Source organism: Carya illinoinensis, chromosome 1, assembly GCF_018687715.1.
Source record: "Carya illinoinensis cultivar Pawnee chromosome 1, C.illinoinensisPawnee_v1, whole genome shotgun sequence".
Classification (NCBI taxonomy): Eukaryota; Viridiplantae; Streptophyta; class Magnoliopsida; order Fagales; family Juglandaceae; genus Carya; species Carya illinoinensis.
Window position 1 is genome coordinate 51,561,070 of NC_056752.1, and position 12,960 is coordinate 51,574,029.

Genomic DNA, 12,960 nt, shown 5'->3' on the forward strand with positions numbered 1-12,960 from the left:
TTTTATTCTTATGGTATACCAATCGGCGTTGATGGCCAAGCCAGGCAGTCCTTTTTTTTCATTATTGGAGAAAATTTAATAACATCATTATTATTTAATATTTTATTATTACTTTTTATCATTTTTTTATTATTATTTATAAATCATTTGAAATCATCCCACTCTCCAAATGTAATTGAATCTATTTAGATAATAGACTCTACTATTATTTAATATTTTTATCATTATTTTTATTATTTTTTATTATTATTTAATTTTTTTTATTTTTTTATTTTATTATTATTTATAAATTATCTCAAATTACGTCCCAGCCCACCAAGCCCAAGACCAGCCCAGACCAGAACCGGTTACACCGACACACTTGCATCCCCGAAAAACATGAGATTAGTTCCTTTGGAATTCTAGCGACACGAGACCCAAAATTAAGAAGAACCGCCTCAATTTTTTCAAGTTCAACCGACCACTTTTTAAGTCAAGAGTCAAATCCTAAAGTTGTCTTCAGAACACGTACTTATTCTTTATCGATGATTTGGTAGTAAAATGATTGTTTTGAATTTTCGGGTCCAAAGATGTGATGCTCCAAATTTTATGTACAGACACTTAAAAATTGAGACGTCATAATGATGATAATATGAATCGCTACGTTATTATTAAGTGTTAATTGTGTATACATACAACAAATGTATAAATAAAAATATACAGCGGATAACAAAAGTCTTATAACTATCATTTCAAAACCAAACTACAAGACATAAAACTTCAAATCAATACTCCGACAGAGCCGCCTTCTCGGGCTCAACCTCCTCTTCCTTCTCGACCTCTACATCAAAATCTACGGTACCAAAATAGTGTTGCAGGTAAGTAAAGATCCAAACGCCACAAGATAAAAACATATTAAAGTCAAAACAATATGCATAAAAGAATGTCAAATGCATACAATTTATAAATCCAAATTTTTTTCCTACGCACGCCAAAAACCTATTTTGGCCCAAAACATATCCTTTAAAACCAATTCTTACTATTATCCCAGATAATGGCCCAAAAACCAAACCATCAGAGCACTGTAGGCAGGAATCGCAGGCAAGACTCTACCAACATCCATACGTGTGCACCATAGGTTGGAATCACAGGCGGGATTCTACCACTATCCCTACGCCACGTGCACCATAGGCGGGAACCACAGGCGGGATTTTACTATTGTCTCTGCTTACCACCATCCCTACACGTGCCTCTGACTCAAACCAGTCGATCCAATCGTTCACATATACCAAAAACATTTCTCGCTTGAAAGCCCAATTTTAAGTTTCAACACATGTACATACATGCAATGCACACCTTAAGACACAATTCATCCAACAAATAACAATATCAATAATAACCAAACACCCCGTCTTCAAATCCATCCGACCCCCGACTCATCGGATTCAGTCTGGAATTAACCAACTAGTCAATGAATTTATTGAAAAATTAATAATATATTTAAACCTAAAATAGAATTTGAAAAATACTTACAGCGCTATATGATATTTTTTGAAAGATCACGACGTTGCAAACGGCGGAGAAAAAGTAACGTAACAGTGTAAAATATACTGTGGCCGTGGGTTGTAAAATACTCACTTTCGAACGGGGACAAACCAAGACTTGAGATTGATAGGAAATGACCTATAGATGTTTATGAAGCTAATAGAAGTGAGTTTTGGCAATGGGTGGCGGTGGAAGCGGAAAAAGGGGAAATCAGAGTTGAGCTCATTGGTGGGGAGGTGCCCCGGCCGGAGGGGGAAGTTTTTGGGTAGGTGGTGTCGGCCACGTCGCTGGCGAGTGGCAGTTCTGGGCTGAAGAGCTAGACGGAGAGAGAGAGAGAGAGAGAGAGAGAGAGAGAGAGAGAGAGAGAGAGAGAGAGAGAGAGAGAGAGAGAGAGAGAGAGAGAGAGAGAGAGAGAGAGAGAGAGAGAAGGTGCAGCGCACACGGGAGGAAGAAGAAATAAGAAAGAAAAAGAAGAAAAAGGAAAAGAAGGAAAGGAAAAGAGAAAAAGAAAAAAGAAAAAAGAAAAAAGAAAAGATGGGGAAAAGAAATGAGATCTAATCCTCACCTCCGGAGTCCAAAAACTGATCCGACGAAAACAATTTTAAAAACTATAAAACGACTAAATTAATTTAAACACCACATCAAATTAAAATATAATAAATAACTAATAGAACTAAATTTTAAATTCAAAAACAAACTAAATTAAATTACACAGCAATAAATTCAAAATGATAATTAATATAAAGAAAATTCCACAAAACAATTATCACAACTAAATAAATCTAATTAAAATACAATAATTTAAAATAAAAGAACTAATATATTAATTAAATTAAAATATTTTTCAGTGAAAATATACGTAAAAACAAAATGTCACAAAAAAGATGTTTGTTTGTTTGTTTGTTTTTTTTTTTTTTTTTTCAATTGGTAAGAGAATGGGGCAAAAGTTCAAGTTTTGACAAAAGCATAAACATAGAAGGTTGTAGTCGTTGTTACCTTTTATACAACTATAAAAGTGTAAAATGATCTTCTTTGCCGCCAGGCGACGGTACGGCATTTATACGAATCAAACTTGAATGTGCAGCCCGTATCATGTATATTTTCTATGATTGGTTTGCAAATATGATATGAAACTTTGATAAAGGTACCGACGACTTGGGGCTGTTGGAGATTGGAGAATGTTATAGGCTACGTGCCTTCCACAACAGAAGATAACTGAGCCTTTGCGCATGCACTCTTTTTAAATTTTAGTGAAGCACCTAATGAATACGATATCTTCACTACGAAAAATGTAAAATATGATGATCGAGTCAATCGACTTACAATTAGATGGAGCCAGCATGTACCGGATAAGGTATAATTAGAATTCCCATGAATTATTACTAGGGTAACAATTTCTTTCTCTCTTTCTCTCTCTCTGACCTTCTTGATATGTGAATGCGGGTGAAGTCCTGCATGTATTATCCTAAATAAAATAGAAAAACAGGTGCTGCCAAGTAGTTTAGCGTGTGAATTATTATTTGGAGAAAAGTTTACAAGTGATTCCCATATATTTGACCTGTAATCGGGAGATTGACTCCATAATTGAGGGTACTGAAAATCATGATCAGTTGATAAATAATCCTAAAAATATAAACTTCCCATATCTTCGATCAGTACAGTAAAACATGTGTTCCACCATCCCCACATTGCTCAAATTATTGAGTAATTACAATCACACATGATATGGCATTTGTCGACTCAGAAATGATCGGCCCAATTAATTAAGTGACTAAAATTAAAACTAAAAATAATTATGCCTACAAATTGATCGGTGGAAAATGGCAGTGCTTCTTCACTAGACGTTAAGAGAAAAGTGACGCCTCAGGAATGAAAAACGAAACACTAACATGCAGAAGTACGTGATCAATGTAAACAGAAGATGACCAAAATGGGCTTAAAAAAAAAAAAAGGGTGACGACCAAGATGATAATAATAATAATAATATGAGATTTTAAGAGCTGATCGAAGATAGTTGAATATTTTCAAATGGAAACATATGACCTGATTTTTTAAATAAAAAATATGAGTTCTTTTATATATAAAATAAAATAATCTTTCCAACGAACCATGATGAAAGCACAACCAGCGGCGGTGCAGCCAGTTTATCCAAGCAATATGATACGCACAATACAAGAAGATGCAACATGCAAAACATCATAATGAATCACTATATAATTATTTTAAAACTGATAAGTACAAGGCCAACATATATATATATATATTGAAAATTCTTCTTATCATCCTCACACTTCACACACTACACTTATTTTAATTTTTTTTTATTTTTTCTATAATAAATATGTAGTGTGTAGATGATAAATAGAATAATTTAATTAGTTTAATAAGAATAAAATGAAATAAAAAATAAAAAAAATAAAAAATATTATTTTAATATATAAAGTGTGTGGTGTGGGATGATGTGTAGTATTTTCCTATATATATACACATATTATATGATATATCACATTATGCTGATGTGACTACCCATCAAATATTTAATTAATTTTTAAATACAGACAGACAGTAGATACTAATAACAGATAAGTTCAAAGTTCCCCTAATTAAGGATAGTTTGGTAAATGAAATTAGACAATAAATTTTCAATTTCAAATAATAATTCTGTTTTGGATGCAATTAACATAAAACACGCCTATTGATTATAGCAATTTCAATTCTGACTCTATATATACAAGTAAAGATTTTGCTTTAAAAAAAATTAAATTAAATAAAGGGAAAAAATATACAAAAACAAAAACAAAAAACAAATACGGCAGGGTTAAATCTCAAAATAACACCCAGCTTGAACATGTCCGGAGTAGTTCTCAGGGGTCTGTACTTTCCTCCATGAATAACATTTCAAATCCAGGATGTAACCCACGTGGGATCGGCCAAACCCTGCAGAACCAATCACCAAAAACTTTCCCTGCCACATCCACGTGTAAGCGACATTGCACACCTCAGCAGGTAGCTTGCCCACCACTTGCCATTTGGCACTTTTATTCGCCACCACATCAGCTCCCCTACACATGTAAACTGCCCCGTCGTCGCCTCCGGCACAAGTGCGTGGACACTTGCCAGCTTCTAAGAAGTCCTCCTCTATATGATTCCAACACCACGTGGAGACATCGAATTCTTCGGCCGTTCTCTCGAACCTGCCTTGCATCTCTGTGCAGTAGCCACCGATGATGCGGAACTTGCCAGCGTGGAATATCGCCTTGCACTCGTCGCGATCTCTTGCCATGTCAGGTAACATGACCCACTCGTCTTCGTCCACGTCATACGCCATAGCGGATCTCAGCGCTACCTTGTTTTCGTCATGTCCACCGGCGACATAAACCATCCGTCGTTCCGAATCCGATGCGCACCCAAAGAACGTTCTGGGCCTACCCGGCATATCCGCCCCGCGCCGCCAAGTGGCAGTCAGGAAATTATAGACGAACACCGAATTGGAGACAGTCCACGTCACCGGATCCCATCCACCCATCACCACCAAATACGACCCCGTTCCAGCCAAGCGGCAAAACATCGGTAATCCGGCAGACATCTCGGGCGCCAACGGCAGCTCCCTCCAAACACCGGTTTCCGGTTCGCATATAGTAAGGCGGTGAACCGGGTGATGAACCGAACACTTTATTACGCCGGAAGTCATGAGATTGGGTTCGACCCGAGCTTGGGCCATGACAATGAGTTTCTGAGCATGGCCAGCGTCCTTCCGTAGCCGGTGAAACTCCGGAAGCTGAATCTCGGCCATCCAATCTTTACACACTGATGCGATAGTCGGGAAACCCTCGTAAGAAACACGAGCAAGACAATCGCGGACAATATCGTCGGGAAGAACTGAAACCAATTCCGTCATCAGTACTTGAAGAAAAGGCACGAATTAACAACGATTAAAAAGAGCTTGGTATTGGCTATGAAAAAGCAGGGAAACAAATAGGCTGGGTAATTGAAGAAGCTAGAGACCAGGTTTGAAGAGGCATTTGATGTATGATATGTATTTATAAGAAGTGGAACTTGGGAACTATAAAAGCACCACAAAGGGGTCAACTTTTCTTTTGTTTGGGTGTCCAAGTTCCAAGGCAGGGATCTGTTCCCCATCCTTTACAGCGTGCATATTCCGCGGCGCTATAGTAATATAATTAAAACAAATAGAGTTTCTAGAATTTTTTTGGATTGAACTGACGGAGACCACCGGATACCATTGAAACGGCTTGTAAATTTGTTCCTATCTCTCTGTCTCGCACTTTTTTTTTTTTCCCTTCAAATATTGCATTGACAAACAAATACTATGGATTGGGATCATCCCAGTTTCAGTTTGGGTAAGCATGTGAGTCTTGTCTGTGACATATATGCCTCTTTTTTTTACTTCGCCTCTTCTTCTTTTTGAAGAAAGAAATAGAAGATGACAAGGACAGTCAAATAAAAAAAGATGAGGATAATGTCCAAACTCGAACAATGGGTCGGAGTCATTCCCGGCCTATAAATATATCTCTCCCTCTTTATTTTATTATATTTATATAACTCTCCCTTTTTCTTTAGATATTTTCAGATCATTTGATTGAATAAAATATGATTAAATTAAAAAATAATATATATAATTTTTTAATCCATAATTTAATTGAAATATGATTATAATTGACATATAATAGATGAAATAGTAAAATATAAGAAAATAAAATATTTAATTTTTTTAATTATTAATTACTCATTATTATATAATGAATAAATTAATTAATTAATATAAAGATTTGATGTGAATTGTTAAAATCAAATTTATCTTATATTATTTTATTATTATATAATAAAAAATTATTATTCTAATATAGAAATTTATGTGAATAGAATAGTTAAAATTTAAATTTATTTTATATTCATCAAAAATATCTTTTACATATAGATAATCTATTATCAATTCTCTTATATTTTTAATCCCAATAAGGAGAGTCAAATCGACTTATTAATTATAAATTTTAATGAATAAGTCAACAATCATTACGTAAATTAATGAGAGTTTGTAGACTGATATTAGGTTTAAATAAGATTTGGAGTTTTTGTGTGGACTCTACAAATTTTTTATTCTTATGGTATACCAATCGGCGTTGAGATGGCCAAGCCAGGCCGCCCTTTTTTTTCCCTACTGGAGAAAATTCGATACGATCACATCTTTAAATTAAGAAAATAAATGCCAGCAGACATGCACGTTTATTGCTTCAGCCTGGCTCTTCATTTTTCCTTTTTAATTATCTCATGATCCGGGTCCTGTGTATTATGTTATTCTCCGTCATGCAACTGCCTCATAATCTCAAATATTTGTTGAGTAATACTGTACTCCATGATATGATCTTATTATCATTATTAGATAATAAAAAATCATCTAATAGTTATAAATGTAATACATAGGATGAGAGTGTGATAACAGTATAGTGTATACAATTTTTCATATTTGTTGGGTAACAACAGTTTTTTCTCAAATTATTAAGTTGGTAGGTATAAGTTTTCTCTAATCCATTTTAAACAAATTACAGGTGTTTGAGAAATATATTATAAGTACGTACTTTTTTATAACTTATTAATTAAGTTAAGAAATTGACATAATTTGATATAATACGTTAAATTTTAAAATTATTTTTATTATAAAATAGATTTAACGGATGATATAAAATCAAATCAATTTATGAATTTTTATTAAAAAAATTACTTTATAAATTTATTTGTAGACGGCAACAGACTTCTCTCATTTTGTAAAACTCGTGATTATCTTTTAATGAGTAATGGAGAATTTTCTAAAACCTAGTTTGAAAGCAAATTACGGCAGTTTGTGGAGAAGAAGTCACGAGAAGGTTTTTAATAAGTCATTCACGTTGATTTACCAAAAGTCTTTTCTTACTAAATTTATTGGAATACAAATATATATTGAACGTTGACAATTTTTTTTAATAATCCCCGATGATGTTGAAACAGATAATCCGACATTGTTGATCTGTTTGTGTGTTTTGATTAGAGAAAACCAATACGTAACGGCGGAGATTACGATGCCAAACAATGTCTACACACGACAGATTGGGATCGGAGTACCTTTCAACGTTATCAGTTCTCCTTCGCAACCTTAATTTGTTAAATTCCAATACTTCAAATAATTGAAGTTTATCATTATGTAGTAAGTTAAAATATTACAATATTTTATTTGATTATGGTATTTCTTTATTTATTTAATAATGGGTTGACAATATGGAAATTGATGATTGAGGAATATATCTCTAAAGAGATCAGGAGTTAATAATGCCATGAAAGGCCGTGGTTGGTACTTTTAATTGAATTAAATTAAAAGAAATTAAAGAAAAATATATCCTTTTAATATTTTCCCAACATGCATCCATTTTAGTTCAGCGATTCCTAACAGACTATCTTTCTTTTTTTTTTTTTTTTTTCAGAAGACACGAAAGAGATTCCATAAGAGAGAACTGTACAGTAAAAGCTGTCTTAATTTGTTTTTTTTTTTTTTTTTTCTTTCTTTCTTTCTTTCTTCCTGGTCGGTTATGTTAGTTTTAGCCATTTGTAGATACATGAGTTTGTCGATTAAAACTTAATAAACGGCAAATCATGTTGTTATTATATAATTAAATAATCGTTCTCTGGCCAATTGAAATTATTGGTCTATGTAGTAATATCCACAGTGCATATGAACGAAACTACTTGTCTGATATCAATCCCACAACAGCTAAAATTACTGATTTGGAGTCGGCAGGGTTCATTATTGTAAGGTTTTTTATCCCCTTCTTCATCTTAAGAAAACTTTCACTCCGGCCTAATTTATTTTTTCAGATAAGATGAAATTAGTTAAGATATAAATTAAAAGTTAAATAAAATATTATTATAATATATATTTTTTAATATTATTTTTATTTTAAGATTTGAAAAAGTTAAATTATTTATTTTATTTTGTATGAAAAATTGAAAAAATTGTAATAATTAGATTAGACGAGATGAAATAAAAAAATTTTGTGACAATGAAAGATGATAAAAGTCTTGGATTGAGATCTCTTATAAGTAGGAGTATGAACTTCAAGGTATGCTTTGATTTTGCAAAGAGCTATTTATATGTAAATAATATTATATACAATTATAAGAGTGTAGGCTCCATACACTTGCTTTGAAAATAAGTAAGGTTCATAATTAAAAAAAAAAAAAATATATATATATATATATAAGACTTGTACACCCTAAAACAAGAACTATCATTTCTCTTTTACATATATTCAATGCTATATGACATGGTCTTCTAGACAATATCAAATGCTTAGGATCACTTGTATCTCTTACTCGTACCAATTTATTATGAAAGTTTTTAGCCCTTCGAAATGTCAAAATAGGCTTAAATTTAATGGGCAACATAGGCATTCAAAGTCATGGTCAAGTGTAGAGAAGAACATCATTTATTATGTCAGACCGATGTTGGCGCAAGCTCTCATGTGATTCGACACGAGAATGGAGGAATGCGGACTGCGAAGACTATCCAAATCTCAGGGACCTTGGGAAGCCGAAGACCCAAAAAATTGTGAGGAATAACGAACGATTTTGACATTTTCCAATAGAAACTGAATTTTAGAACCATTCAAAGGTTCCACCGTGGGAACTGGAAAACCTTCTGTAGACTTTGATTAAGGTCACGTGACACGCGCAACGAAAATTCGCAAAAAGGACCATTCGAAACCCACTTCTCGAATGTTTCTTGATTTTGGGTAGCTGCGTATTTCGTTTTGGCTACCCGTTCAAGTATAATTAAATGCTGTGGCCACAATTTGAAACTTTCAAAACTTATATTTATTTTTAATCTTTCACATTCGAAGATCCCTTGTCTTCCAAGTTCCGTCTCTTTTTCCTTGAGATCTTTCCGTAGCTATCATTTATTCTGGGTAACCTTGAAGAGTTGTTTAGATCTGTAGAAAGCTCCGTAATCAAAGTTAAATGAATTAAAACATGTTCTGGTAATTGTCAAAGGAAAATGATAATTATATCCAGAATTGCAACTAATAACTTTAAACTGACAATGCTGACACAAGCTATTATTTGATAGACGGCTCTACAGCCATCTTTTGGAGGTTCCCACTTATTGATTTTCTGTATTTATTTATATGTATTTTTTTAACATTTTTTAATTTTTTTTAAATTCATAAAATTATTAAAAAATACTCACTTAATCATTAAGTAAACATAAATAAATAAAATAAATAAAAAGTTCTAGCAGTAAGTCCCAACGGGAGCTACTTGCAGGAAGAGTAGCATTTTCCATTATTTGATATTCAGCTTCAATGAAAGGAGGTTAGATGCACGTAACTAACTGATGATGATCAGTTTGTTGGACGAAGAAATTACACAAGGGAAAAAAAAAATCCCACAAGAAGAACTAAAAAAATTAAATGGAAACTTTTTGAAGTAACGGAAACAAAGCAGAGTCTTAATGAAGAAGACATTGGGTGTACGGAGCTTACCGAAGAGAACGGGGGTGAAAATGTGCATGGGCTTATTGAAGTTCCAGTCCTACAGGCCTCGGATTTGGGTTTGGGGTTGGGCTTAGGCCCATACGGCTACAACCCAAGGACTTCTAACTCTCACTTGGATGTTCTTTCAGCCCCTTTCCAATCTAAGTTGAACCCGAGTGTTTCTTCAGTAGCAGCTAGGGCTGCGAAAATCAAGCGACAACATGGGAAAGGCAGGTCCGGCATATCTGGGTGTTCTGATGGAGTTCAAACGGAGGTTGCTACCATGTCTCTCGGCAGAAAACGAAAGGGCTCTTTGCTGTTGGAAGCTGTTGCAAAGAAAGGTAAGGTTTCTTGTGAATCTAATACTGTGGATTCCAAATCAATTTTATCGATGGTGGCTGTTGAACAGCCCCGTCGGTCACAATGAAATGCTTAAGTTGGAATCTCCGTGGGCTTAAGAACCCACGGAGTATTCGTACGCTTCGTGATTTAATTACGAAGGAAGCTCCCGATTTTGTTTTTTTGCAAGAAACGAAAATGAAGGCTAGACAAGTGGAGTTGTGTAAATTCAAGTTGGGATTCAATAATTGTTTTGGTGTTGATTGTGTGGGGCGGAGCGGTGGGCTAGCTCTGTTTTGGAATGATGAGTTGAATTTATCTATAATTAATTATACTCATCACCATATTCATGCAAATTTTACTGATTGTAATGGGGAAAAGTGTTTGATAATGGGATTTATGGCCATCCGGATAGGAACATGAGAATGGAAGTGTGGAAGGTATTAAAAACTTTGGGCCGTGGGGTTAATGTACCTTGGTTAGTGTTTGGGGATTTCAATGAAATCCTTGACAATTATGAGAAATATGGAGGAAGTTTACAGAGTAATACTCAATTAAGAGAGTTTAGGGAGGTGTTGGAAGTATGTGAGCTGAGAGACTTGGGGTTTGTTGGGACTCGCTTTACTTGGAGCAATTGAAGAGAGGGGGCTGGTTTAATCATGGAGAGATTGGATAGATTTCTTGCTAATTCTTTATGGTGTGATCTATATCCAAATCTTAGAGTTTATCATGGTGTAGCGGCACATTCTGACCACTCTCCTTTGTGGTTAGATATTGATGGTGTTTTAATTTGGCGAAGGGGGAAGAAATTGTTTCGATTTAAAGCCATGTGGGTGGGAGAGACAGCATGCTCCTCTATTATTGAAAATGTGTGGAGGCGTGTTGAGGATTCCGCTTCTTTGAGTCGTATTATGAGCTATATTTCTGCATGTGCAGAGGATTTAGGAGGTTGGAATAAGTCATCTTTTGGTCATGTTCAATAAGAATTAGCCAAGGCCAAGATGAAGCTTCAGAGTCTACAAACAACTGATCCTAATTGTCTGTTCCTGGCTGAGTTTATAAGGCCCGTGATGAAGTTCAGAAGTAGTTGGAAAGGGATGAGTTAATGTGGAAACAGAGGTCTCGTGTTCAGTGGCTCAGGGAGGGGGATTGTAATTCTAAGTATAAAGCTTCGGCTCGAAGAAGGAAGAATACTATTGTTCAGCTGAAGGATGACTCTGGAAACTGGAAGAATGGGGTTCATATGGATGTTTTAATTACTGATTATTTTAAGAATATTTTTTCAACAACGGACCAAGTGGAGATGACAGAGGTATTATCAAGTATTGAAAGGAAAGTAACAAATGATATGAATGTAGAGCTCTTAAAACCCTTTGTGGCCAAGGAAGTGGAGGATGCTCTCAAACAAATGTACCCCTCAAAAGCACCCGGACTCGATGTGATGTGAGACAAGTGTGGTTGAATTATTGTCCTGAATTAGGTGAGATTGTCTCTGATCTCTCTTTTTGGGATTTGGCAAACTTGGCTCGTGATAGAGGTTCTCATGATGTGTTAGCCACTTTTTTGGTAGTTGCTTGGGGAATATGGAATAGGAGAAACAAGTTCATTTATGAAGATGCATCTCTGAATATTACTACTGCTGTTAATAGTGCTCTATCGTTACAGCAAGAGTATACTAAGGTGCAGGTGTTTTCTGGGTTTGATAAAAGGATTAATCATGTTGTGTATTGGCATCCCCCTCCAATGGGTTATTTGAAATTAAATGTTGATGGTGCTACCTTTAGTGAATCTTTTTCTGCTGGGGTTGGGGTTATTTTGAGAAATCATAATGGGGATGTTGTAGTAGCTGTTAGTAATGTGGAAATGCAGGTTTTTTCAGCTGAATCTATTGAAGTCATTGCTTTGTTGAGAGGCCTATAACTGTGTGCTCAATGGGGGGTACTGAAAATCATATTATAATCTGATTCTTTGATTCTTGTCAACTCTTTGAATGAAGGTTCTGAGTGTCTAACAGAATTTGATTTTATTTTATAAGATATTCGAAGGCTTATGCATGGGTTTGAAGAAGCAAGACTTGAGCATGTTCATCGCTTGGGTAATGGTACTGCCCATTATTTGGCAAGATATGCAAGGGAAGTTGAAGACATTGTTATGTGGTGGGATTCATGTTCTTCTTTTGTAAGTCAAGCAATTTGGCTTGATAAAAACTCTATTTGTAAGGACTCTTTGATATGAATGAATAATTGTCTTGTTATAAAAAAAAAAAAGAAAAAAAAAGAAAAAAAAAAACGTGAGACACAAATTTTTTTTACACCCGAAGACACATGGGTCTTATATTGACCAATCAAAAATCGTTATAACATCCAACTGCCTATCAATTGGAACAATCTACTAGACAACTTAAACCTTCTCAGAAGATCACCCATTCTCAATCATCAATTTTTTTCATAAACTAAATTGAACAGATTGCTAAAAATATATCTAAACGTGGAAGTATCTTGGAGCCAATACCAGTTAGCAGGATTAAAGCTTAGTTGAATTCAGTATAATTCCACAGGGAAAAGAAATCAGGAAA

General features: G+C 34.6%; 1 protein-coding gene across 1 annotated transcript; it reads right to left on the reverse strand.

Annotated features, from left to right (window-relative positions):
- Positions 1–4,136: 4,136 nt before the first annotated feature.
- Positions 4,137–5,896, reverse strand: LOC122282767 (F-box/kelch-repeat protein At1g80440-like). Its single transcript, XM_043094785.1, has one exon. It carries the CDS (start codon positions 5,420–5,422, stop codon positions 4,343–4,345), a length of 1,080 nt encoding a protein of 359 aa, XP_042950719.1. The 5' UTR covers positions 5,423–5,896; the 3' UTR covers positions 4,137–4,342.
- Between the last annotated feature and the right edge of the window lie 7,064 nt (positions 5,897–12,960).